The sequence below is a fragment of the Triturus cristatus genome, chromosome 11 (genome assembly GCF_964204655.1).
Source record: "Triturus cristatus chromosome 11, aTriCri1.1, whole genome shotgun sequence".
Taxonomy (NCBI): domain Eukaryota; kingdom Metazoa; phylum Chordata; class Amphibia; order Caudata; family Salamandridae; genus Triturus; species Triturus cristatus.
Window position 1 is genome coordinate 882,230,084 of NC_140594.1, and position 23,263 is coordinate 882,253,346.

At 51.5% G+C, this 23,263-nt stretch overlaps 1 protein-coding gene across 1 annotated transcript in view; it reads left to right on the forward strand.

Moving 5' to 3' along the window:
- The window catches only part of LOC146785576 (uncharacterized), a 98,793-nt gene extending 80,290 nt beyond the window's left edge, over positions 1-18,503 (forward strand). The window contains exon 3 of the mRNA XM_085633474.1: positions 17,685-18,503. Coding sequence (XP_085489600.1) covers positions 17,685-18,122 — 438 coding nt within the window. The 3' untranslated portion in view covers positions 18,123-18,503. The remainder of the gene's footprint in view (positions 1-17,684) is intronic.
- The last annotated feature ends 4,760 nt before the right edge of the window (positions 18,504-23,263 follow it).

Genomic DNA, 23,263 nt, shown 5'->3' on the forward strand with positions numbered 1-23,263 from the left:
AATAGGCTACCCTCTCATACAAGAACACGCAGCACATGTTGGTTCACTACAAACTGGGTACTTTATTACTCATTACATATGCAATCACATAACATTACAATATAACACATAACCTGCAAAGAAAAGTGAAAGATTAAGTTGTGCACTCTAATAAGAAAGGGTCGACATCACCTTAGTAGTGTGTAGCCTGCACTCAGTGGTCATCTAGGTTCCCTTCTCGTCTGTGCCTCGGCTCGCCTGGAAGTCACACCTCCGCAGTCACGGATACACGTCTGCACCACTATGCGCTGTTCCCTTCACCCTTCTCCGAGTCACTGGGACCTCTTCCTTATCGGCTACTCTCTCCTCTCTGGCTATTCTGCTAGGAGAGTATCTGTCTCTCGGTTTTTCTCCGCCTCCAAGATGGCGTCTGTCTTCCCTGGAATAAGTAGTAGCTTTACTGCTAACGGCTAGATGCCGCCTACGGACTGAACATGTAACTGCCTCAGACTTTCACTAATATAGAGGTGCGTTTCCTCATGGAAAATTCCGGCCCGTAACCTGCCGCCCACCAAATTCTTGTACCTCCCCGTACCAAGGACACGTTCCCAGCCGGCCGGCCTGATGTAGTGTCTTCGGCATGAAGAAAAATACAATCCTTCGATAAGGGCCGGCCTGAACCGGTTCTCTCCAAGCGAATAACACCTCATAACTAAAACATTACATTTGACCTAGAAGCATCCCAAGCTGCCGGAGCAGAAAGAAAGATGGAGTCTCTCCCGTTTGAGGCCTACCAGGCCTGAATTCAGCACGGCTCCATGAAATACCCTCACTACAGGACAGGTTATCCCTAATACTAACGAATCTATCCCCTAGGCTATGTGTGCAAGCCCTGATCTATGGGGAAGAGCACAGGATCATGTCGAAGTGCCTAGTGAATAGGCTCCATTCACTACTCTAACCCTTAGACTTGAATGGTAAGAGACTGAAGTCACATTCAATCACCTTTCCTCACAAGAAGGCCGGGAAAATCGAGCAGAACAACATTGCAAACAGTCCTGGATCTGAGAGTCTGTGTTTACAAGTAGTGAGCTGAAACATTTTTTTAGGGGGGGTGGTCGGAACCACATTACTGCAGTTGGTGGAAGAGTAGTGGGCACTGCTCTCAGTGCGTATGACTGTTTGGCCGGCCATTCTTAAGACAGCCAAGCCGTCATGCGCACTGACATCTCTCTAACCCAGCTGTGTTGCTGGGTGGACAGACCAGCAGACACAGGCTCCCAGCTCCCGATAGAGTGCAAAACAAGCCCACTCTGCCCAATCCTGGCACTGCTCTCTTGGGTATGAGAGCAGTATGTGGTTTGGCCGTAGGGGAGGCGGGGAGCTTCAGCCTATGCTCAGAGGAGCAGAAGATCCGTGAAAAGAGTAGTGAGCAAAAGAGCAGCAGTTATGTTTTTTGAAATTATTTTGTTTGTTACAGCCCTTCCAGCACCACCCCAGACACCCCCTAGCACTGCATCACCACATTTCCCTGACACCAGCCGCTACTGGTGGACCATAAAGCTATTTTTTGCTCCATTGGCCATTCAGGCTAGGGATGAGGTGAAACACGTTAATAAGATTAATACTTAGTCTCTCAGCTTAGTTCTGAATTAGTTGTAGTCCCGGTAGTTCCTTTTAGTCTAAGGGCGAAATGGCCATTGTCAGAGAAGGATCCACCCAGTCGGTTAATTAGAGAAAGGGGAGAGCTTTAAAAGCTTCATGCTGTGTGTATTGAGACTGCTGAACTTAGTGCTGATTTGGGAAGGAATAGTAAGGTCTGTGGCAAACAAGATTGCAAGGTTCTTGACTTCTAAGGCGGTATTGTGCTTCCTCCCATTACATGAGACCAGTTAAATGGAACACATTTTTGTTTGAATTGGTGAACAGCAAAAAAAGAATTATAAAAGGTTTCTGCATAAAAAGTTGTCTTTTAACCACAAATTAGTGCTCTGCATGCGTCCTGGTATCGGTTGTATTTAGGTGCATCCCCGTACATCTGAAATTTAAATTGGTGATCAGATAAGATGTCTAAGCGGCCTCAATAACAGTTGAACGCTGACGGTACACTGAAGGAAGTGTAAAGGGATCCAGAAAGTGACTCTCTTACTTGTAGACTCTGAGATCCAGATTATGAAAGTCCTTTTTCCATGTAAATTGCATATGGCTTGTTTTAGAAGTGAAAATGCACATGAGTATGTCAGGCTTTTACCAGACCCTTGAAGTGGAAGGAGTGTTTAATTTGAGTAAGTGGGTTCTGGTGGGAGCCACCAGCTCTCATCTTAGGGGACTGGCACTTATTTTTCCATTTAAGACGTTTCCAGGGAGCAACAGAGGTGTGATGTCGGGCCTCAGGCCCACATGATGATAGTAAAGAACACAGACACCAGGTGGTAGTGTACGGTAACTGGCCTTGAGCACGTGCACCCGGGCCTTTTTATTAGCGGGGCCACGTCACTCGTGACACCCGTGATGGATGGGTGTGGGGGTGCAGTGTGTCCAGCCCTCAAGGGAGTGGCTGGAAGTACAGCTTCCTGCGGAACACTAGAATGTGTCCCGCAGGACATTACATTCCTCCCCAACTTTATTGAGGAACAAACAAAACGTTAGTCCAACCTGTGGGGACAAAACAGACAGTTATCTAAATACCACAGGGTCCATCAGTCTTCTGAGTCAGGTGGCAGGACGACGTCAGACAGGAGCTGGTGACTTGGCTTGCAGCAGGACCTTCTCGGCGGACACCCGTAGTTTAACCTGAGGGGTTCAGGACACGACCACTGGCTTGGAGACGTCCGCTGCATACCATCAGATCGCTGATGATGACATGTCTTGCTGTCTTGCATTGCTTCCACTTTGCTGACGTTGGTGATGGTCTGTGGTGAGTTCTAACAGTTCCTTTTTTTGTGGGCTGTGTCGTGACCATGGATGGAGTCTCAAGTAAGAATTCACAGAGGTGTTGCTGGACCGACTGTCCCTGTTGAACTGCTTGGCTGTGACCGGTAACCTGTCGGTGGGGCAATGTCTATCCTCGCTCTCCCGCCTGGGGAGGCCCGTTGTCGGGGTTGCTGCGGGACTGTAGGAGGGCTGCGCTGGGGGCCCCTTGTGTGCCGTCTGGGGGCAGCTGCAGGACCGCTGAGGAAATGTTACTTAGTCGCACGCACAACCCTCACGGGTGGAGTAGTCTTGGTCAAGACTTGCACTCGCTGCCGCGGTTCTGGTGTAGGCCAGGTCCTCAGGTGGCTTCTGATTTCTTTTAGACGGCTGGTGTGGCAACGGTGTCAGACTCCAGTCCATCGGTACTCGGGGAGTGGTGTTTGACGCATGTGCTGATGGCTGGCGTGATGGTGGTTGCCAGCCATGTGGTGAGTCGGAATGACAGGTGGTGGTGACTTGCTGGGAGAGTTTGGATGTCAGGATGGACTTAGTAGCCAGGTGTCTCTGCTTTGTCGAGGTTGCTCTTCAGTGGCGGCCTGACACGTAGAGTGTACGTATCCTCTCTTGCCTGTTTTGGGGCCACTGCCGACTCCATCTTGAGGCGGTGTGAGGGCGGGCACTCAGCGCTAATCTTCACCCGTGGCATCTGCGGACAGGAGCAGAGATGCCGCTTGACATTAGACTGCCGACGTTCGGGGATGGACGGTCGCCTGGGGAAGCGTTGGGATGAGACGTGATCTGCGCTTGCTGCGGCTTATGTTCGGTTCATCCGTGAGGCTATATCCCGAGACGTCGGTCCGCCTTGGTGGCTGTGTGGTGTGTCAGGGTGTGCTCTTGGCTTGCTGCGAGTCCTCGGTCTTCTCGCTTTGCTGGTCTGTTCAGCCCACCTGTCTTTATCAGGTTTTCAGGGTGACAGGGCTGTCGCTCTCTTCTTTCTTCGAGGGCGTTGCGCTTGGACCTCGAGGTGGCACTGTCATGGCGTTGGCTTCTTCCTTCGCTCCGGCGCGCTCCTTGCTTGCTGGGCGACGTGACGTCCGGTCGCGTGTTGCTGGTTGTTGGAGAGCATGTAGCTGTGGTGGCTTGCCACGTGGGGTGTGCGACTCCTCTCTTGGGTCGCGGCCGACTCTGTCTTGAGGCAGTGTGAGGAAGGACACTGTGTTTGGTCTTCGGCCCACTGCGGGGCTTCGCTGGGGAGGTGGAGAAGTGGTCGTTCTCTGTGCTGCGTTCAGCAGTGCTTCCTTGTGGAGATGTCTCGATCTCCCGGGCGCCTGCCCGTGCTGTCAGGTGCACTGGCGCAGTCTCCTGCGCACCTCGGACTTTGTGTGCTGTGTCTTCTGTCTGGACGCTTTCTTCTGGTGCTTCGTGTGCCTGTAGCGTAGCCTGCAATTAGGTCTGTGTACTAGGAGGGGCAAGTGATGCGATCTCTCCTCCGGCAGTGGCGAAGGGCAGCCACATGTGGTGCGCACTCTGAACAAGCTTCTCTTGAGCTGTTAGCAGGGACAGCGACCTTGAGCCGTTGCTGCTCTGGCTGGTCATCCACTCTTGTTGGTGGTGGCTGTCTGTGCGTAGTTCTGGGTTTCTTGCAGCTCTTTGCGGGGTTTGTCAGCCTCTCCTTGTACCTTGCAGAGGTGGCAGGCAGTGCTTATGCGTATATGATGCCGGTTTGCGCTGGTGCAGCTTGGGGCGCCTTGGGGCCTCTTTCACGTCCAGCCTGCAGCAGTTCATGTGGGCCTCCATGTCCTCATTGCTGCTTTGTTTCTCTGGGTGAGGTGCAGGCCTGCGACCGCTAGGTGGTGCTGCACTCGGGTCTTGGCCATCTTCCTTTCCACATAAACCTTACAGGTGATGCGGGCGCTGGACGGTCTCTACGTTCCCTCTATGGCAGCGGGGACACTTGGTGCTGCAGTTCCTTCATTCCTTTTTCTTGCAGCGAGTGAAGAGCAGCCACCAGGAGGCATGAGGTGCTCAGTTGGCTTGTTTCTCCTCCCTTGTTTCGGCATTAGGGGGTTACTGTCTTGGTGTCTCTGACTAGGTAGGGACACTGCTTGGCCTTCCCGTGCTTTTCTTTCCTGCCGTTGCAGTAACCATATTTGTCCACCAGGTGGCACTGCAGCCGTAGTTATGTGTCCTAGCAGCTTTCCTGATGCTGCGTTGTTGAGATTCTCCTGTAGTCTTTGTATGTAGGGAGGCACTGGGGCATTAGATAGTGCAGTTAGTAATGTTGCTTTTCGAAGTTGGAGGCCCTGGCCGTCCGCCTCGCACTTTGGGGGGTTGCTCTGGTTATTTGTCCGTTTTAATTTCCAATATGGTACCGGCGACCACTAGGTGGCCGTGCATTGCCTTGAGTGGCTCTTGCAGCCTCCTTTGCGCTGCGGGTCGTTTGGTGCTCATGCCTGAGTAGAAAGGGATTTCTGACTGTTGCGGGGATTCATTATGCTACATCTCCCCCTCTTTTGGGTTGGTCTCGCCATGCCTGAGTCAGTGCTGGACTGCCGAGTCTTCAGGGCCCTCGTCCTGAGCCGTGCACTCTCGAGGCGGTCCTCCTAATTTTCCGTATGGCAGCTAGGTGGTGCCACCAGCCACAGCAGCCTTCTGAATGCCACGGTGGATTTGTAGTTGCGAGGATAAGAAGAGCAACGTGGGGACGGCACTGTTCTACCAATGCGTCCTCTGTCATCGGTAGTGCTCCGGAGTGGTGCGGACGTTCCCCTCTTCCTTGCTGGACACTGACGCAGGTACATGTGGTGGGGCGCCTCACAGGGGGCCGCAATACCACCCGGGTATGCACGGTGCTGCGCTAACAGGCATTGGCAGGGATGCCGGTGCGGTATGCAACCAGCAGGTGGCGCTGTGGCGACCGTGTTCAAGTCATCTCTCTCAGTTCACCGGGCCTTAAAGCTCCAGCAGCGCTGCAGTGTGGGACATTCGTACTCGTCCCTCAGGTGACACTGATGGACGGCGGGCTCCTCTGCCTTGGGTGAGTTTGTGCGGTGCCGGGCAGTCGCCTTAGGACATCACGGCTCCCTTTTCCGTCACTGAGGTTTTCTCTTTTCCTTGATGGGGTGAACCGGCAGGCAGTGCCGGACTGGGGGCTGCCGGTGTGTGCTTCTTTCACTGCTGGTGTGGGCTGACCATGCCGTGCAGTGAGCTGTGCCCTCGCGTGCTCTGTCCGCTTTGCCGTGACTGCAGCTTCGTGCCCCCCTCCTCCGCAGTGGTAGACACCTGCAATGGGGCAGCTTCTGGGTGGATGCCGGCTGCACCGGCGAGAGGAAGTAGGGCGGGGATTTTACTCGCGGATCACTGGGCCCTGCAGGCATACCGGTGAGTGTGGCAGCGGGCGCATTGCTGGCGTTGCGGGGCTCTCGCACTCACCGGGATTGCATGTTCACCCTTCCCCACTTCTGATATCAGTGGGGGTGAGGCATGGCTAGTCTACAGTCGTTGCTCTGTGATTGCGGAGGGCGGTGTCTCTCCCGATCACCACTGCAGCCCCTGATGGCCGTGGACAGCGCTGTGGGGAGTGCCGCCTATCAGGCTCATTTCCTTCCCCACGATGGATGATGAAGCGCCGAGCCTCAGGCACGCGGGGTTAGCTACCCGCCTCGTCGCCAATGTGATGTCTGGCCTCAGGCCCACATGATGATAGTAAAGAACACAGACACCAGGTGGTTGTGTACGGTAACTGGCCTTGAGCACGTGCACCCGGGTCTTTTGATTAGCGGGGCCACGTCACTCGGGACACCCGTGATGGATGGGTGTGGGGGTGCAGTGTCTCCAGCCCTTAAGGGAGTGGCTGGAAGTACAGCTTCCTGCGGAATACTAGAATGTGTCCCGCAGGACATTACAAGAGGGACAAGCACTATGGGAAAAGAAGGAGGAAGACAAAGATGACAAAACTGTCATAAAGGGAGAAAGTGGGAACCTGCAAGAATAAGATAAAGGGACAGGGAGTGTCTGAAAGTGGTTTAAAGAGGACAGGTGAATTTCAGACTATCCTTGGTAATCGGCACATTGACATTTCATGGCGCCAGCTGCGGGCCTCTGAGCAGAGCTTTGGGCACCGTCACTTATTATTGTACAAACTAAGCACTGATTGGAAGGGAAAGTCTTCCATATTTGACACGTGCTATCTACTGACTAGAATGTTTGGTTCTTGTTTTTAGATTAAAAGTTGGGCCCTCAAAGCCACTTTGACTCTCTGCTGTAGTCTGGCCGAACAATCAAGACCTAGCTCTTGGGACGTAGTCAACAGCTGCACCACTTCAAAGCTCTCTGGACAATGAGTCTGCACGCTGCTCCTGCTGTCCTGAATGGCCGCAATCCTCACTTTGTCTGGATGCTCGTAACTGATCATTTCATACATCAATGAGGAAGATCTGGATCCGACAAGAGCCGAGTTGCATCTTAAATTTATCGTCTAATTCAGCCATATTTGCAGTAGCTCAGGTCTCTGTCAAGGTAGCAATAGATCCTCCTTCCCAGTGTTCTGAGTTGCTAATTGTATTATACTTGTGCTCCTCACAAGATGGCCACCTGTGGTCATTAGACCTTCCTTTGTGTTCCCACCTCCCCAGCCTCCCAGAATACCTGTGTGCATTCTACCTTGTAGCATTTGAGAGTTCCACTCTTGTCACTTGATGGTCTGGTCAGCTGGCGAGGTGTGCTCTCTCAAACGGTACAAGGTAGAATGCACACAGGTATTCTGGGAGTCTGGGGAGGTAGAGTGCACACAGGTATTCTGGGAGACTGGGGATGTGGGAACACAAAGGAAGGTCAAATGACCACAGGTGGCCATCTTGTGAGGAGCACAAGTATACTACAATAATCCTTCAACTGAGTGTGACTCACTGGTGACCATCAGAAGTGTGTGCCTTGACAAACAATCGACCGCTTCCTTTTCTCAGTGGAAGCGTTTTTCCCAGACTGCCCTCCGTTAATCAATTCTACTTATCTTTCCTCAAATGAATCTTCAGAAGTAATGTTCAAATCACCTTGTTGCATAAATTGCAGGCAGTTTTGCACTGGTTCTGGGCAAGTTTGCACCAGTGCACAGCAATTCTGCTGTGGCATTTGCACTAACGATAAATGCAAAAACAGGATGTCTACAAACCAGTAAAAAAAAAAATCATTTTGAACCAGTTAGTTGGAAGAAGTATTGTTTCAGATCAAGTAAGGGTTACATGATTTGTTCCAGGGCACTGAAATGTCTTTATTATCTGTGTGCAATTGTTGGACTTGGCCCTTCTGGCAGGTTCACCCCTAAACTTTTTGCTTTTACTGGTGACCTGGTGGTAGTGATTTTTGGTTTCTGCGCACTTTCCCTGTGTCCCAGAGTAAAGTGCGTGCACACTCTGAGTGCATGTGGTGAGATAGGCCTGCCCTCCCATAGGAATGCATGGGGAATGTATGTGCCCCTGGTAGTTCCTGATGCATGGGGTGTGCAGGGTCGAGTCTGGTATGTGCGGACTCGTGTGATGAAATGCTGCGCGATGATGTGTGCGGCGTGCATGTACCTAGTATGGAAGTGCCACTTATAGAAGTGGGCACTTCTGTGTACAGTGTGAAATGTGTGCCTTGTCTGGCGATTGGCTGGCTGAGGTCATGTGACGGGCTAGGGAATCCCCAGAGTCAGGAGGAGTCATCCAGTGGTGAATAGGGAGATCAGCAGCTAGATGGGTGGGAGGAGTACACCTGGGTCCTGAATAGGGCTGGGTTTTCCCCACACAATGCTGGCTCCGCCCCCTGTGGTGCGACTGATGACCCTGGCCTGCCCTGTGAATAGGGAGAAGGGCTGAGCAAAACAAAGTGCTCAAGAACCAGTTGCATCTGGTCCGCCCCTCCCCTGCACCTTGAGACAAACGTGTTCTGTGTATAAGAAGGGGCTGTGACCCCATGAAAAATGTTCTCTTCCAGGATCCTGCCTTAGGGGGCTGCTGCTGTTGTTGGGCCAGAGGACCGCCACTTGGACTACCTCCCTGCCTGGAGGCCCAGTGAGCGGGCTCTGGGCCCAGCCTTGCCCCCCCCCCCTGCCTTGCTGCATGCAGGGGAGAACTTTTCCTGGACTTTTGCCTACAGCGCCTGGGAGCGCTATATTTCTCATTTTGAAGGAGCCCTTGACTTTGGTGCTGAGGAGCGCTGTGTTTCTGCCCAAGAGGACTGCTGGTGGCCTGCAGCGCAAATCTGCAACGTGTGGGATCTCCCCTCACACTGCCTCTTTATTTTACTGCGTTTTGGCAGCCTTTGGTGCTCCTTTTTAATTATCGAGCAGGAGCCCACCCTGCTTATTCTTGTATATTTAATCTGCGGGTGCCCACCCCGCTGGTATGCTCACTAGCGGGTGCTCACCCCGCTTCCTGGATCTTTAATTGAGCGGGTGCCCACCCCGCATTGCGCCCGACGAAATAATCACCGCAGCGGCCCGAGCCGCGGCCGATCAGGAAGTCAGGCAAACTGGCCTGTGACTTGGGCGGGGCCTAACCGGAGTCCGGAAGCCCTCACCCGCATTGTTGGCCCGGGAGCAAAAGCTGTGGAGACGCTGCTCCGTGAAGTGAAGAATCTAGGCGGGAGCCCACCCCGCGCTGGACGGTGAGGGAGGAAGTCAGGAGAATCCGGGGAGTGGTGCCGGTGTCCGGAGGTTTCCTGAGTCCCAGAAGCGGGACTCCACCGTAGCGCTGCCGGTGACCGGGACCAGCGCCTTCATCCCGGTGAGTGGGGATTAGCTGCTGGGTGGCAGGGAGCGAGACAGGGCACGTTTCTCGGTGCTGCCCCGTCCCCCTAGTAACGTCCGAGCAGCGGGCGCCGGGCTCATTCCTCTTTGTTCCGCTGCCCCGCCTGACAGTGGGCAGCGGCAGCGCGTCAGGGGAAATCTTTGCTCCTGAGCCCCGAGAGACTCCGACGGGGGCATTCTGTTGATAACCAGAGCGGCCCCGGAAGGCAGTGGGCCGCTCCAACGTCGGGGGCAGGAGTGTAAGAGCCAAGTGAGGCTCCAACACGGCCCGCATTATTTTCTTCGAGCGCTGGGGCGCTCCAACGGACAGCGTTGATTGAACTGAGCGCGAGGTCGCTCCCACGTTGAGGGCGAAATTGCTAAAGAGCCCACGAGGCTCCACGTAACTGGGGCGCCTTTCTTTCCAGTTGAGTCCCAGAGCCCACGGGGCGCCCACACTGTTTGGGGCATTCCAGAGCCCAGAGAGGGCTCAAGAGGCACGCCGGTGCCAGGTTCCTTTCCCCAGCTGCCCAGCACTTAGTGGGCAGCTGCAACGCTTAGGTTGTGCCCTGTTGCTTTACGTTTTGGCTTGCGCAGCCTGCGCAGTCTTGCCCTGACTCTGCTGGACACAGGGCGTCCTAACCCCGACAAGGCCAGTTGGCCTAGGGACGGCCACAGGTGGTGGCTAATGTGAGTTTTGCGCTATTGTTCCTAACCTGCACCTCTGAATGTGTCTTTATGCATCATGTGCCTTTTGTTTACACCTCTGAATGTGTTTTTATGCGTCATATGTAATGTGCTTATACCCCTACAGGTATTGTGATACTTAGGTGGTTGTTTTCTCCTAGTACAGGTGGTGCAAGTGAGGTCCTGGTTCCCTGCGCAATATATTCCTAAGGTGGTTAGGGTTGCGTAGGTGGTACTTACCTGTTACCAGTAGTTACTGGTTGTGTGCTACATGTGTTATTTTGCGCTACAGTAATTTTATATCCTATGTTCTAAGTGCTAAGTTCTAAAAGTGCTAATTCCTGACAGTGGTCCCTGTGGCCCTGTCCCCTGTACATATAATCCCTTGTAAATTCTGCCCGTGCCTGTTGGCACATTGTAGAGTGTGTGTTTTTTATCTAATGTGTTTTGGTATAATACAAAGGCTATTTTTATATAATACCTTGTGTGGAGTTTCTTTTGTGGTGGGCCTTGGGTGTTGTTGCTGGGTGCGCACGCAAACGCTTTACACATCGCCTCCGGGATAAGCCTGACTGCTCGTGCCAAGCTACCAAGGGGGTGAGCAGGGGTTATCTTTGGCGTGTAACTCCCCAGCCCTGACTAGAGTGGTGGTTTCTGCCTGGCTTTGGCGCAAGCCCTAGCCAACCAGAAATCCCATTTCTAACATTGGTGATCAGCGGTGGGATTGGACTTGCGTTTGCGCTGTACCGCAGCAGCAACTGGCTGCACCACAAAACTCTGCATTTAGATAGTCACATGGTATAGGGATTATTGTTCTAAGGTTGTTTTTAAATGTCATTTCTTTGGAAATGTGTTTCTTGTGCACTGTGAGTTAGGTGTCCCTAGCTCGGGAGGGTAGATCATCCCCCTAAGTGCAGTGTGTTTTCTGGATTCACCAGAAGGTGGGATCCAGTGGTGGCAGCATAATAGTGTCCAGTACATTTGTTCCACGCCCTGCGCCCAGAGTTGGTACCTGTGTCACTTGTGGTCAGGTTGAGGAATCAGGGGTGGTAGAAACTGCCTTACCATTCCAAGGGGAGGGTTGTGTGTGGATGAATGGTGTGTGGCACTAGACAGTGAGTGTGAGTTCTCTGGGATAGAGAGCTTGCTGCATCCTTTTTGTGAATTGTGTGCTCCTGTTAAGCTCAGACCCCTAGGTTCCCTGTGTCATCTTTTCACCGGAACGTCCGCCAAAATGGAACCAGCTTTTGATCTCAGTGATCTAGTTTTTTACAGTATGAAGGAGTTGGAAAGGTTCTGTAGAGAGAGAGACATAGGGGTGAGAGAGTCAGACACTCTGTATGAACTTAGGGACCACATGATCCAGTGGGTTAAGGATCAAAGGGATCTTGAGCTCAGTAGGGAAAGGGCCCGGGCCTCACACTTGGAGGGTGTGGGTCTGTGGGGAGCCCTGAAGATTCAGAAGAGGAGGAAGAAGATGACAGTACCAGGACGCCGGTAGAGAGTGAAGACCCCATAGGTAGGGAGTCCCTTGCTGGGTCCAGCGTAGGAGGCAGCGCCTCATCCCTTTCCCTGTCCCCAGAGGAGTGGGAAGATAGGAGGGAAGAAAGGGAACACCAGCTGGCCATGGAGAAGCTCAGGATAGAGCATGCCAAGCTGGAGACTGAGAGGGTCTTGGCGCAGGAGAGGATAGAGGAGGCTGAGAGGGCCTCCACCAGAGGCAAAGTAGCTCTGGAGGGTAGGCTATCCCCTGCGCGTAGTTTTAATTTTCTGGGCTCCCCAGGGAGGGTTGAGTCCAGTGGTGGCAGCTATATAGATTTCAATGTAGGAAATCCCAGTCTGAGTCCCCCCAGTCTGGTACCTGTTTCCCAGGAGGAGGAGTTAAGGTTGAAATTCCGGGGCAGTAGGAAGCTGTCTTACCAGACTTGGAAGGAGTTTGCGGATGAATGTGATGATGCACTGGACGATTGGGTGGATCTTAGCCCGGAACGCAGTTATTCCGCCATGTATGATCTGTTTATCAAAGAGCAGATGCTCAGTAGTTGTTCTCCAGGGTTGCGCCAACACCTGTTGAGGTATGGCTCTTTTTGTCCTTGGGAACTTGCAGAGGAAGCAGAGCGCTGGGAAAGTGCTAGAGGTTCTCTAGAGTCATTAGGGAGTGACTCCAAAAGTAGTGGTTCAGGTATCTTCCAGCCCAGCATGGTGGAAGAGGCTCAGTGTAGCCCAGCTAGGTCCCAGGATAGCGAGGAGGGTGTAGGGGCTCACGGCCGGGCTCAGTGGAGCAGGAGTGAGAGGGTGACCGAGGGTCCCCAGACGCACGAAACCCTGCCTCAGGACTTGGATGGTTTCATGAGGGAACACCAAGTTGGGGACCTAGGCTGTCCTGTTACTCCACTTGAGGAAGATCTCTTAGTGAGTAGAGGACCTGGAGCGCCTGTAAACAGGGCTCCTATGGTTCTAGAGTCTGGCAGTGCCGCTCCGGTAGGGAGGGTACAGGAGTCCAGTGTGAGGAGTGATTGGGGGATGAGTTCCCCAGGGGAAGAGCCAGTGGGTCAGGGACTACCCAGTTGGGCCAGGATCCCGTGTAGTGACCATGGCGACACCACTTCTGTTCTGGGGGATCTCTGCGCACTGTCAGGTGGACAGGGGACAGGAGATCTGCGCCAGACAGACAGTCACACGACATATGTGTCGTTTGTTAGCCTCAGGGGGATGGAGTGTAAATCCCCAGAAGTCCTGGAGTGCCAGGCGATTATTCCACCAAAGGTTCTAGGCCAGAGGTTGGGAGGCCAGGTTCAGGATCAGCCTGACCTGAAGGGTAGGACGACTGTAACCAGGGTCCTGACCGGTTCTTCTTCCAGAGGTACCGCCCCAGTTGGTAGGGAGCAGGGCTCTGGAAGGGGGTGCAGAGGGTGGGAGAGCCCACCTCTGACCCCGGTGCAACCTGAGGGGTTAAACCCTGGGTTGGAATGGCGTTCTAGGTGTACCCCTCGCCAGAGGAGGAGGAACCCTAGGAGAAGAGGTAGGGGGAGGAGAGCCTTCCCTGAGACTCCTGGTCCGCCTGAGGTTGTAGACCCTAGGCTGGAGAACCAGTGGCAGTCTAGTCCTGTCTTGCAGACAGGAAGAGTGGAGAACGGCCGCTATGTGCCAGGGGTTACTACCCCCCACTCTGTGATTAGGCAAGGACCGGTGGCACCTGGGTGGCCTAGGGCCTGGTCTTGGCCGCGGACAGCTTGGGAGTACCAGTGGGGTAGCCCAGTTGGTCCAGACAGTGGTTTTAGAAGGAATCCCATGGGTTCACCGTGGCGTAGAACAGGAGGGTGTCCCTGCAGTTGCGGGCCCGCGTCCGTGTTCTATCGCCCCAAGCAGGGAAGTCCATCACGGTGGTGATTGGTCTGCCCTGCGTTTTGGCTGGAAGGGGGTTGTGTTGGACTTGGCCCTTCTGGCAGGTTCACCCCTAAACTTTTTGCTTTTACTGGTGACCTGGTGGTAGTGATTTTTGGTTTCTGCGCACTTTCCCTGTGTCCCAGAGTAAAGTGCGTGCGCACTCTGAGTGCATGTGGTGAGATAGGCCTGCCCTCCCATAGGAATGCATGGGGAATGTATGTGCCCCTGGTAGTTCCTGATGCGTGGGGTGTGCAGGGTCGAGTCTGGTATGTGCAGACTCGTGTGATGAAATGCTGCGCGATGATGTGTGCGGCGTGCATGTACCTAGTATGGAAGTGCCACTTCTAGAAGTGGGCCCTTCTGTGTGCAGTGTGAAATGTGTGCCTTGTCTGGTGATTGGCTGGCTGAGGTCATGTGACGGGCTAGGGAATCCCCAGAGTCAGGAGGAGTCACCCAGTGGTGAATAGGGAGATCGGCAGCTAGATGGGTGGGAGGAGTACACCTGGGTCCTGAATAGGGCTGGGTTTTCCCCACACAATGCTGGCTCCGCCCCCTGTGGTGCGACTGATGACCCTGGCCTGCCCTGTGAATAGGGAGAGGGGCTGAGCAAAACAAAGTGCTCAAGAACCAGTTGCATCTGGTTCGCCCCTCCCCTGCACCTTGAGACAAAGGTGTTCTGTGTATAAGAAGGGGCTGTGACCCCATGAAAAATGTTCTCTTCCAGGATCCTGCCTGAGGGGGCTGCTGCTGTTGTTGGGCCAGAGGACCGCCACTTGGACTACCTCCCTGCCTGGAGGCCCAGTGAGCTGGCTCTGGGCCCAGCCTTGCCCCCTCTGCCTTGCTGCATGATGGGGAGAACTTTTCCTGGACTTTTGCCTACAGCGCCTGGGAGCGCTTTATTTCTCATTCTGATGGAGCCCTTGACTTTGGTGCTGAGGAGCGCTGTGTTTCTGCCCAAGAGGACTGCTGGTGGCCTGCAGAACAAATCTGTAACGTGTGGGATCTCCACTCACCCTGCCTCTCTATTTTACTGCGTTTTGGCAGCCTTTGGTGCTCCTTTTTGATTATCGAGCAGGAGCCCACCCTGCTTATTCTTGTATATTTAATCTGCGGGTGCCCACCCCGCTGGTATGCTCACTAGCGGGTGCTCACCCCGCTTCCTGGATCTTTAATTGAGCGGGTGCCCACCCCGCATTGCGCCCGGCAAAATAATCACCGCAGCGGCCCGAGCCGCGGCCGATCAGGAAGTCAGGCAAACTGGCCTGTGACATGGGCGGGGCCTAACCGGAGTCCGGAAGCCCTCACCCGCGTTGTTGGTCCGGGAGGAAAAGCTGTGGAGACGCTGCTCCGTGAAGTGAAGAATCCAGGCGGGAGCCCACCCCGCACTGGACGGTGAGGGAGGAAGTCAGGAGAATCCGGGGAGTGGTGCCGGCGTCCGGAGGTTTTCTGAGTCCCAGAAGCGGGACTCCACCGTAGCGCTGCCGGTGACCGGGACCAGCGCCTTCATCCTGGTGAGTGGGGCTTAGCTGCTGGGTGGCGGGGAGCGAGACAGGGCACGTTTCTCGGTGCTGCCCCGTCCCCCTAGTAACGTCCGAGCAGCGGGCGCCGGGCTCATTCCTCTTTGTTCCGCTGCCCCGCCTGACAGTGGGCAGCGGCAGCGCGTCAGGGGAAATCTTTGCTCCTGAGCCCCGAGAGACTCCGACGGGGGTATTCTGTTGATAACCAGAGCGGCCCCGGAAGGCAGTGGGCCGCTCCAACGTCGGGGGCAGGAGTGTAAGAGCTAAGTGAGGCTCCAACACGGCCCGCATTATTTTCTTCGAGCGCTGGGGCGCTCCAACAGACAGCGTTGATTGCACTGAGCACGAGGTCGCTCCCACGTTGAGGGCGACATTGCTAAAGAGCCCACAAGGCTCCACGTAACTGGGGCGCCTTTCTTTCCAGTTGAGTCCTAGAGCCCACGGGGCGCCCACACTGTTTGGGGCATTCCAGAGCCCAGAGAGGGCTCAAGAGGCACGCCGGTGCCAGGTTCCTTTCCCCAGCTGCCCAGCACTTAGTGGGCAGCTGCAACTTTTAGGTTGTGCCCTGTTTCTTTACGTTTTGGCTTGCGCAGCCTGCGCAGTCTTGCCCTGACTCTGCTGGACACAGGGCGTCCTAGCCCCGACAAGGCCAGTTGGCCTAGGGATGGCCACAGGTGGTGGCTAATGTGAGTTTTGCGCTATTGTTCCTAACCTGCACCTCTGAATGTGTCTTTATGCGTCATGTGCCTTTTGTTTACACCTCTGAATGTGTTTTTATGCGTCATATGTAATGTGCTTATACCCCTACAGGTATTGTGATACTTAGGTGGTTGTTTTCTCCTAGTACAGGTGGTGCAAGTGAGGTCCTGGTTCCCTGCGCAATATATTCCTAAGGTGGTTAGGGTTGCGTAGGTGGTACTTACCTGTTACCAGTAGTTACTGGTTGTGTGCTACATGTGTTATTTTGCGCTACAGTAATTTTATATCCTATGTTCTAAGTGCTAAGTTCTAAAAGTGCTAATTCCTGACAGTGGTCCCTGTGGCCCTGTCCCCTGTACATATAATCCCTTGTAAATTCTGCCCGTGCCTGTTGGCACATTGTAGAGTGTGTGTTTTTTATCTAATGTGTTTTGGTATAATACAAAGGCTATGTTTATATAATACCTTGTATGGAGTTTCTTTTGTGGTGGGCCTTGGGTATTGTTGCTGGGTGCGCGTGCAAACGCTTTACACATCGCCTCCGGGATAAGCCTGACTGCTCGTGCCAAGCTACCAAGGGGGTGAGCAGGGGTTATCTTTGGCGTGTAACTCCCCAGCCCTGACTAGAGTGGTGGTTTCTGCCTGGCTTTGGCGCAAGCCCTAGCCAACCAGAAATCCCATTTCTAACAGCAATCATCTGAAAAAGAAACATATAAGATTTTATTTTGCATAATAGAATAACAAAATCCATATTTTATCCCACCCACGTCTCTCTTCAATAATATTAAAATCACAGAAGGCCTGCATAGTGACAAAAGTTTAAAACACTACTTTTGTGCTATTTCACTATCGAATCCTGTAGTCTTAATGGTTTTCTTGTTGACCAAGTACTGCAATCATAGGCCGAGATTCAGATGCAGAAGTCTCCGCTACATTCTTTTTTTTTTATTAAGGATTGGTAGTTTATAAGTACTTTATAAGTCTGGTGCACTGCACTATTTGTACAAAAAAATCATACTGAAGAACAAGAAAACTCTGCTAAATGTAAGTAATTTTCTAAGGCGTAAGATATGTCTCTTAAGATATAAAAAATTGGTTGTTCATCATCCCTCAGTATTGATTGAACATGATTTACATTTTACAGAACTTTAATAACAATCATCTTTCATGTTAAATAAGCTCTGGTCCTTAGTGGCATTATTACTGTTATTGATATTGCCAATTTCATTATTATTGTTAAGTGGCACCTGTATAGTGCAGTCTGCCATTAGTGGAGCATCACAGCGCATTTCGCTAGTCCAGAATATGACTTTTGTAAAGGTTTGATCAGTAGTACTCAGGGCTTTCTTTATAAAAGAATGAGTGCTGGACCTGAAAGCTCTGCTTAGAAGTCCACAGCTGCTGATTCGAAATGTTGGCAACCCGAATACCAAGGCTGCAAGTTTTAAATCCACCTCATGCCTCTTTAATCCACCACCAGACACTCCCCGCCCCTTTATCTCACTCTTGCAGATTCCTGCTTTCTCCCTTTGTAACAGTTTGTCCGTCTTTCTTTTCCTCCTTTTTTCCCTCTCTTGCTCTCGGTAACTGTCTGATGAGAACAAACATAAGTTCCCCAAAAATGAGTGCTGGTGGGCCCCACCGGTTGAAATGAAGAATTGGTAGTGGTAGTAAGTATTAATGAGTTGTGTGGTTTTTGGTGAATTGATTTTAACTCATTCTTCGCTGTTTTGCAGATTCTACAGCTGCTGTTAAATGGAGGGGCCTCAGTAGACGCTTTAGATAAGTACCACCGCACGCCTCTGCACCGAGCCGCAAGCAGCGGCTCCGACGTCACAGTGAACATGCTGCTCCAACATGGCGCGTTGGTGGACAACAGAGATCTGCTGAGCATGACCCCGCTGCATCACGCGGTCTACAAGGGTCACAAGGAAGCAGCCTCAGCTCTCCTTCAACATGGCGCTGATATTAACGCCAAGGAGTGGCTTGGGAAGACGCCTCTCCTGCTCGCCGCTGAGAAGGGACACACTCAAACTCTGCGCTGTCTGAAGGAATCAGGAGCAGACTTATTTGTTAAGACAAAGTGGAATGAAACAGCCTCTGATCTGGCGCTGCAGGGGAAGCACGAAGAAGTGCTTAATATAGTAAGCGTGCATGGTATGCAGCTCTGCTAGGTATACTTATTGCCACATGTGCACCAAAGAGTCAAAAGTGCCATAAGTTACTTGGTAGGGATAAAAAATGTGTTGCATCAAAGTAACTCAAGTGCTAAAGATAAACGTTTTAGCTGAGACACACTATGTGTTGCACTAAAGTGTTACAAGTAAAAAAGATTGGTTCTGTGGTTGGGATGTAAGATATGTAGTATGACGTGTGAAAGGCCAATTCTATGACTGGGCTACAAAATGTGTGAAATTACATCTTTATTTCACTTGTAGGCTGCATCTTCCAGAAGCTTGTTGCTATTTGATACTCCTAATGTCAATTACTCATTGTCTATTCTTTTCATTCGATACATAATTTTCTTCAGCAATTGCTACAAAATAAATATTTCAGTCACATGTGTTCATTCTGTACATTGCAGATATTATGACTCAAAATTGTCCCATGCATTCAAAGTAGTTTTCAGATCAATGTAAGACCTGGATGATATGCTACCTTCATTTAACACATTTAAGGCAGATTTTTCAAGGTTCATCTTATTGCAGGAATGTGCATGAATAACTAAACTGTTAAATTTACTCAAGATATTGGTGTTTGTTTTAGATCTGAAGGATGGCTCTAGCCTTCTCACTGTGGGAAAGTCCCTGACACACACAATGCGCTTGAAACTCCTATCTGAAGATCCACTCTTCTGCCGTCTACCCTCATGTACATTTGTTGTATCGCTGTCTGTATAGAGGCAGATTTCACACCACCAGAACATACACCATCTGAAGACAGGGCTATAGGAAGAAAGGGCGGAGCATGTCCCCGTTAACATTTGGGGCCAACTGTGGTACATGACAGGGGGGAAGAAAGATTGGTAGACTACCTCCCTTCTCTCCCTCGCATCCATTCTTAACAAATGAGGCTCCTTTGCCTTCAATAGACCCCTCCCTTCTCTAAATAAAATTGCCCGCTGCCTCTCCAAGGCACAGTTCTTTTTTGTCTCCCAGGAGACCTACTTCCTTTCTCCCCTCACGGTAGGGCATGGGGGGCTACTTTGTTATGTCCATGCCAGGAGTGGGGCTCTGAGAGGAAGTCTCCTGGCTTGGCGGTTTGGTCTGATGCAGCAGCGTGGCGGGTGTACGAGTACAGCCTGCGGACACCGTGGCGGAGTCCGGTGATCCTGCTGTGGCTGGGCTGAGATTCTGGTTCAGCGCCTCTGCATGGCAGGGTGCATAATCGGAGGCATTTCTTCATCTGGAAAAGGCGATGAGAGCGGGATTGAGCTTTTTTTATCTATAATTTCGGGGATATTTGTTTAGACTGTGATTGGTCCATGGTTTGGCTCTGCTGCAATTTCCCTATTGGTTTAGGCTTGGGTTTTGTTCCCTTTATTTAAGGATCCCTGGTGGGTTGAGTGGCACCTATGTGTCATCATGGAGGGGAAGAGAGCTAAAATATGGAAATATGTGTATCAACTATGTCTTCCTCGGATGAGGATGTTCCTCTTCTCAGCAAGAGGGCTCGTGATGCTGGGAGTCCAGAAGGAGGAGGGCACCTCTCATGCCTAGAGAAGAGGTGCAGAACACGATTGAGGTGGCCGTGGCAAGAGCACTTTGGGCTCAGCCCCCAAAATCTCATCAAACCAATTAAGCCTAAGACTGTGGTGGTGGACGATGATTCTTTGGCCTTGGAGGTAGAGGCTCCATCTACTTCCTCAGGAGGGATGTATGTTACCAGAGAAGAGATGTGGGACATTCTAGCCCATGCAAGGGAAAACCTAGGATTTCTATCCTTTCAAGCTGTGGAGGCAGGGAATGCTTTGTTTCCACAATTAGTTAAGCCCTCTAGCTTTGCCATGCCCTTTCAATGTCCTCATAGGGATATGATAATGAGGGAATGAAAGGATGTGGCTAAGATTCAGGTCCCTCGATGTCTACAGGAACTGCACTTGTTAGATGCGGAGGCCGCTCTTCCTCATTCAGTTCGTCTAGATTCTATTCTAGCTACCCTGATTAGCAAGACTGCCATTAATCTGGAGGACTGTTCTCCCACTCATGCCACAGATAGGAAGGTGACTGATATAAGGAGTTCATTAACAGCTGAGAATTTGACTTTGAAAGCAAGTTTTTTCTCAGCGTATTCAGCGCAATCCCTGTCGCAGGGGGCGGAGTGCTCTGATTTGTTACCAGCTATCGAACAGCAAGCAAGGATGCTTGCGGACATTTCATTAGACATTATACACCACTTGTTGGCTATGTCCACTGGGGCTTTGATTGTGGCTAAACGGGCTCTATGGCTGAGGCAGTGGAAGACAGACCTTGGGGAGAAGGCCGCCATGATGAAAATTGTGTTTGAGGGTCAGGCGCTCTTTGGGGAGTAGTTACTTGCCATGATCTCTAAGGCATTTAAGAAGAGAAATCATGCCTTGCCCTATAAGGGGGGTACCTCTGCTGGGAAGGGGTGGAGGAAAGCCTATAAACCATCCCCAAAGCATGAGTGCTGTCAATCTTCCTTTTGGAGGAGGAAGTTTCAGCACCATTTTTCTCCAAAACGTAATGTTCCTGCTCAGAAGGGGCCTCTAGGAAGAGCTCCTGACAATCACTGTCATGGAGGAGCATTGCCAGTAGGTGGCAGGGTCCAGCATTTTCTGTCAGTTTGGCCGCAGGATGTGTCAGATCGATGGGTTCCGGTTGCGGAGGGGAAGAGGTTGGCCCTTCTGGATGGTGTCGGGTGCATGATAGTGAAAGGGGCCATCTGCAGTATACCAGTGGCAGAGCAAGGGAAAGGGGCCTTTTCCATCTTGTTTCTGGTTTGGAATGTGTCAGGGGAAATTGGACAAGTCCTGAATCTCAAGTGGGTCAATTCATGGATAAAAGCTATTTATTTCCAAATGTTGACTGTTCAGGCGATTATCCCTGTGATGGGTCCACGAAATTGTTTGGCATCAATGGATCTGCAGGATTCCAACCTTCACATTCCTGTTTCTGTTCCTTCGCAGCGGTTTCTGCGGTGTGCGATAGGGGCAAGCATTTCCAGTTTTGTGTTCTTCCCTTTGGGCTCACATCCTCTCATTGGGTGTTTGCAAAGGTTCTGTCACCACTCATGGCTATTCTTCATAAAGAGGGAGTGTTTGTGCATCTCTATTTGGATGATCTCTTGGTGCCATCCATAAGCAAGTCACAGATGGGGGTTCATGTGACAAGAGTGTTGCAGGTCCTACAAGGACACAGATTTTTTATGAATCAGAAAAATACATCTTTGGATCCGTCCCAGGGCATGGTTTTCATTGAGGCACATTTTCTGACTCTCAGATGGTTAGTGACATAGTCAGAGAAAATGTTGGTAAGCTGGCAGGATCAGATTCTGTCCCGAATCAGAGCAGGTTCAGGGGTTCTGGCCTCGTCAGGACTCTCTGAGGTCTTAAAAATTTGGCAAGAATTAAAGACTGTTCTTCTGGCTCTGGTGCATTTTCAGGCGGTCCTGAAGGGGAAAGTGGTACTGGTCCAGACACACAATCTGGTGGCAAAGTCTTACATCAACAGACAGGGGGGCCAGGTTCACGGCCCTGAACTTGACTGCACTGGACATTTTCTTGTGGGCACAGGTTTATGTTCTGTCTCTGAATGCTCATTACATTCGGGGCATGGAGAATGTCCAGACAGATCTGTTAAGCAGAGAAATTCTGTCCGCCAACGATTTCTCCCTACACTAATGTCTGTTTGATCTACTTGTGCTGAGGTGGGTCTTTGTCAGAGAATATGAAGGTGCAGTGATTTTGCTAGAGGGGACAATGTCCTCTGGGGGCTGTGGACGGGTTGACTTGTCGCTGGGCTCTGGGTCTAATATATGCCTTTCTGCCCTTTGAGTTGGTCAGGGCATTTTTGGTGAGGGTCAGGAAGGAGAGGGCACACATGATTTGGTGGCCTCAAGCAAATTGTTTCCCTCTACTGCAGTTCTTGAGGAGCGGATAGGAGTGGGATCTTCCTGTGGTACCGTCTTCTCTCTTCTTTCCGGGTCTTCCTCTGGGGACGTTGAGGAAGTTGCATTTCACAACATGGAGGTTGAACAGAGCAGCTTAGCTGGTCCAGGAGTTCCTGAGCAGTTGGCAGTGACCTTAAAGGCTTAGAGGAGATTATCTAATCTGCATTTTTATGCCAGGCATTGGAATGCCTTTTCTAATTGGTGTTTGAAGAAGCAGGTGGATCCTACGGTAGACAGTCTGTTTCTGATTACGGCTAACATGGGTCTGTCAGTGGCAGAATCTAAAGAATGAAGGGGGGCTGATTCCTAGGGTTTTTTCAGGGGCTGTTGTACTTTTTGTAATCTGCAGTTGGTATTGGAGGCTTTCACTGACCTTCATTTGAACCCCTTGAGGGTGTTGATCTGAAACTTTCAACGTTTAAGACTTGTTTGCTGGTGGTCATTACTTCCGCAGGTGCTTGGGTGAGATGGGGGCCTTATCCTGTAAGTTTCCTGCCTGTAAGGTGTTTCAGGACAAGATTGTTCTGGTTTTGGTTCCCTCATTCGTACCTAAAGTCAATTTAGCTGTTCATGTGAGTCAGATAGTGATCCTGCTGGCGTTTTGTCCAGAGCCGCCTCGGATGAGGAATGCAAACTGCATTTTTTGGACATGAGGCGTTCTTTACTGTGGTACCTGGATGTGGTAAAGTCGCTCCGTAAAGGGGACACATTATTTGTGAATTGTGGTCCTGCTAAGAAAGGGGAAAAGCCAATTACTGCTACCTTGAGTAGGTGGGTACGTTCTCTGGTCTTCTTGGCATATGAGGTGAAGGGTGTGGTTCCTCCGCTGGGTGTTCAGGGGCAGTCTAGGAGCAGTATGGCAGCAATGGTGGCTGAATTGCAAGGGACATTGGTAGAGGAAATCTGTAGGGCGGCGACTTGGTCCACTCCCTCCACATGTGTTCGACACTATCAGATTGCTGAGCTGGAATGTTTGGCTAATGTGTTGGGTCACAGAGTTTTGTTCTCTATGAGGGTATAGAGGGATTTCTTTATATGTTCTGGTAACTCTATTAAAGTTGGGTGTTTACAACTCTGTTGTCCTTTGTTATTTTACTTGCTATGTCTAATTGGTTACGAAGTAAGGCGAGGGAGGGACGGGGGGGGGTAATCCGTCCATTACTTACTGATAATGGCATTACTC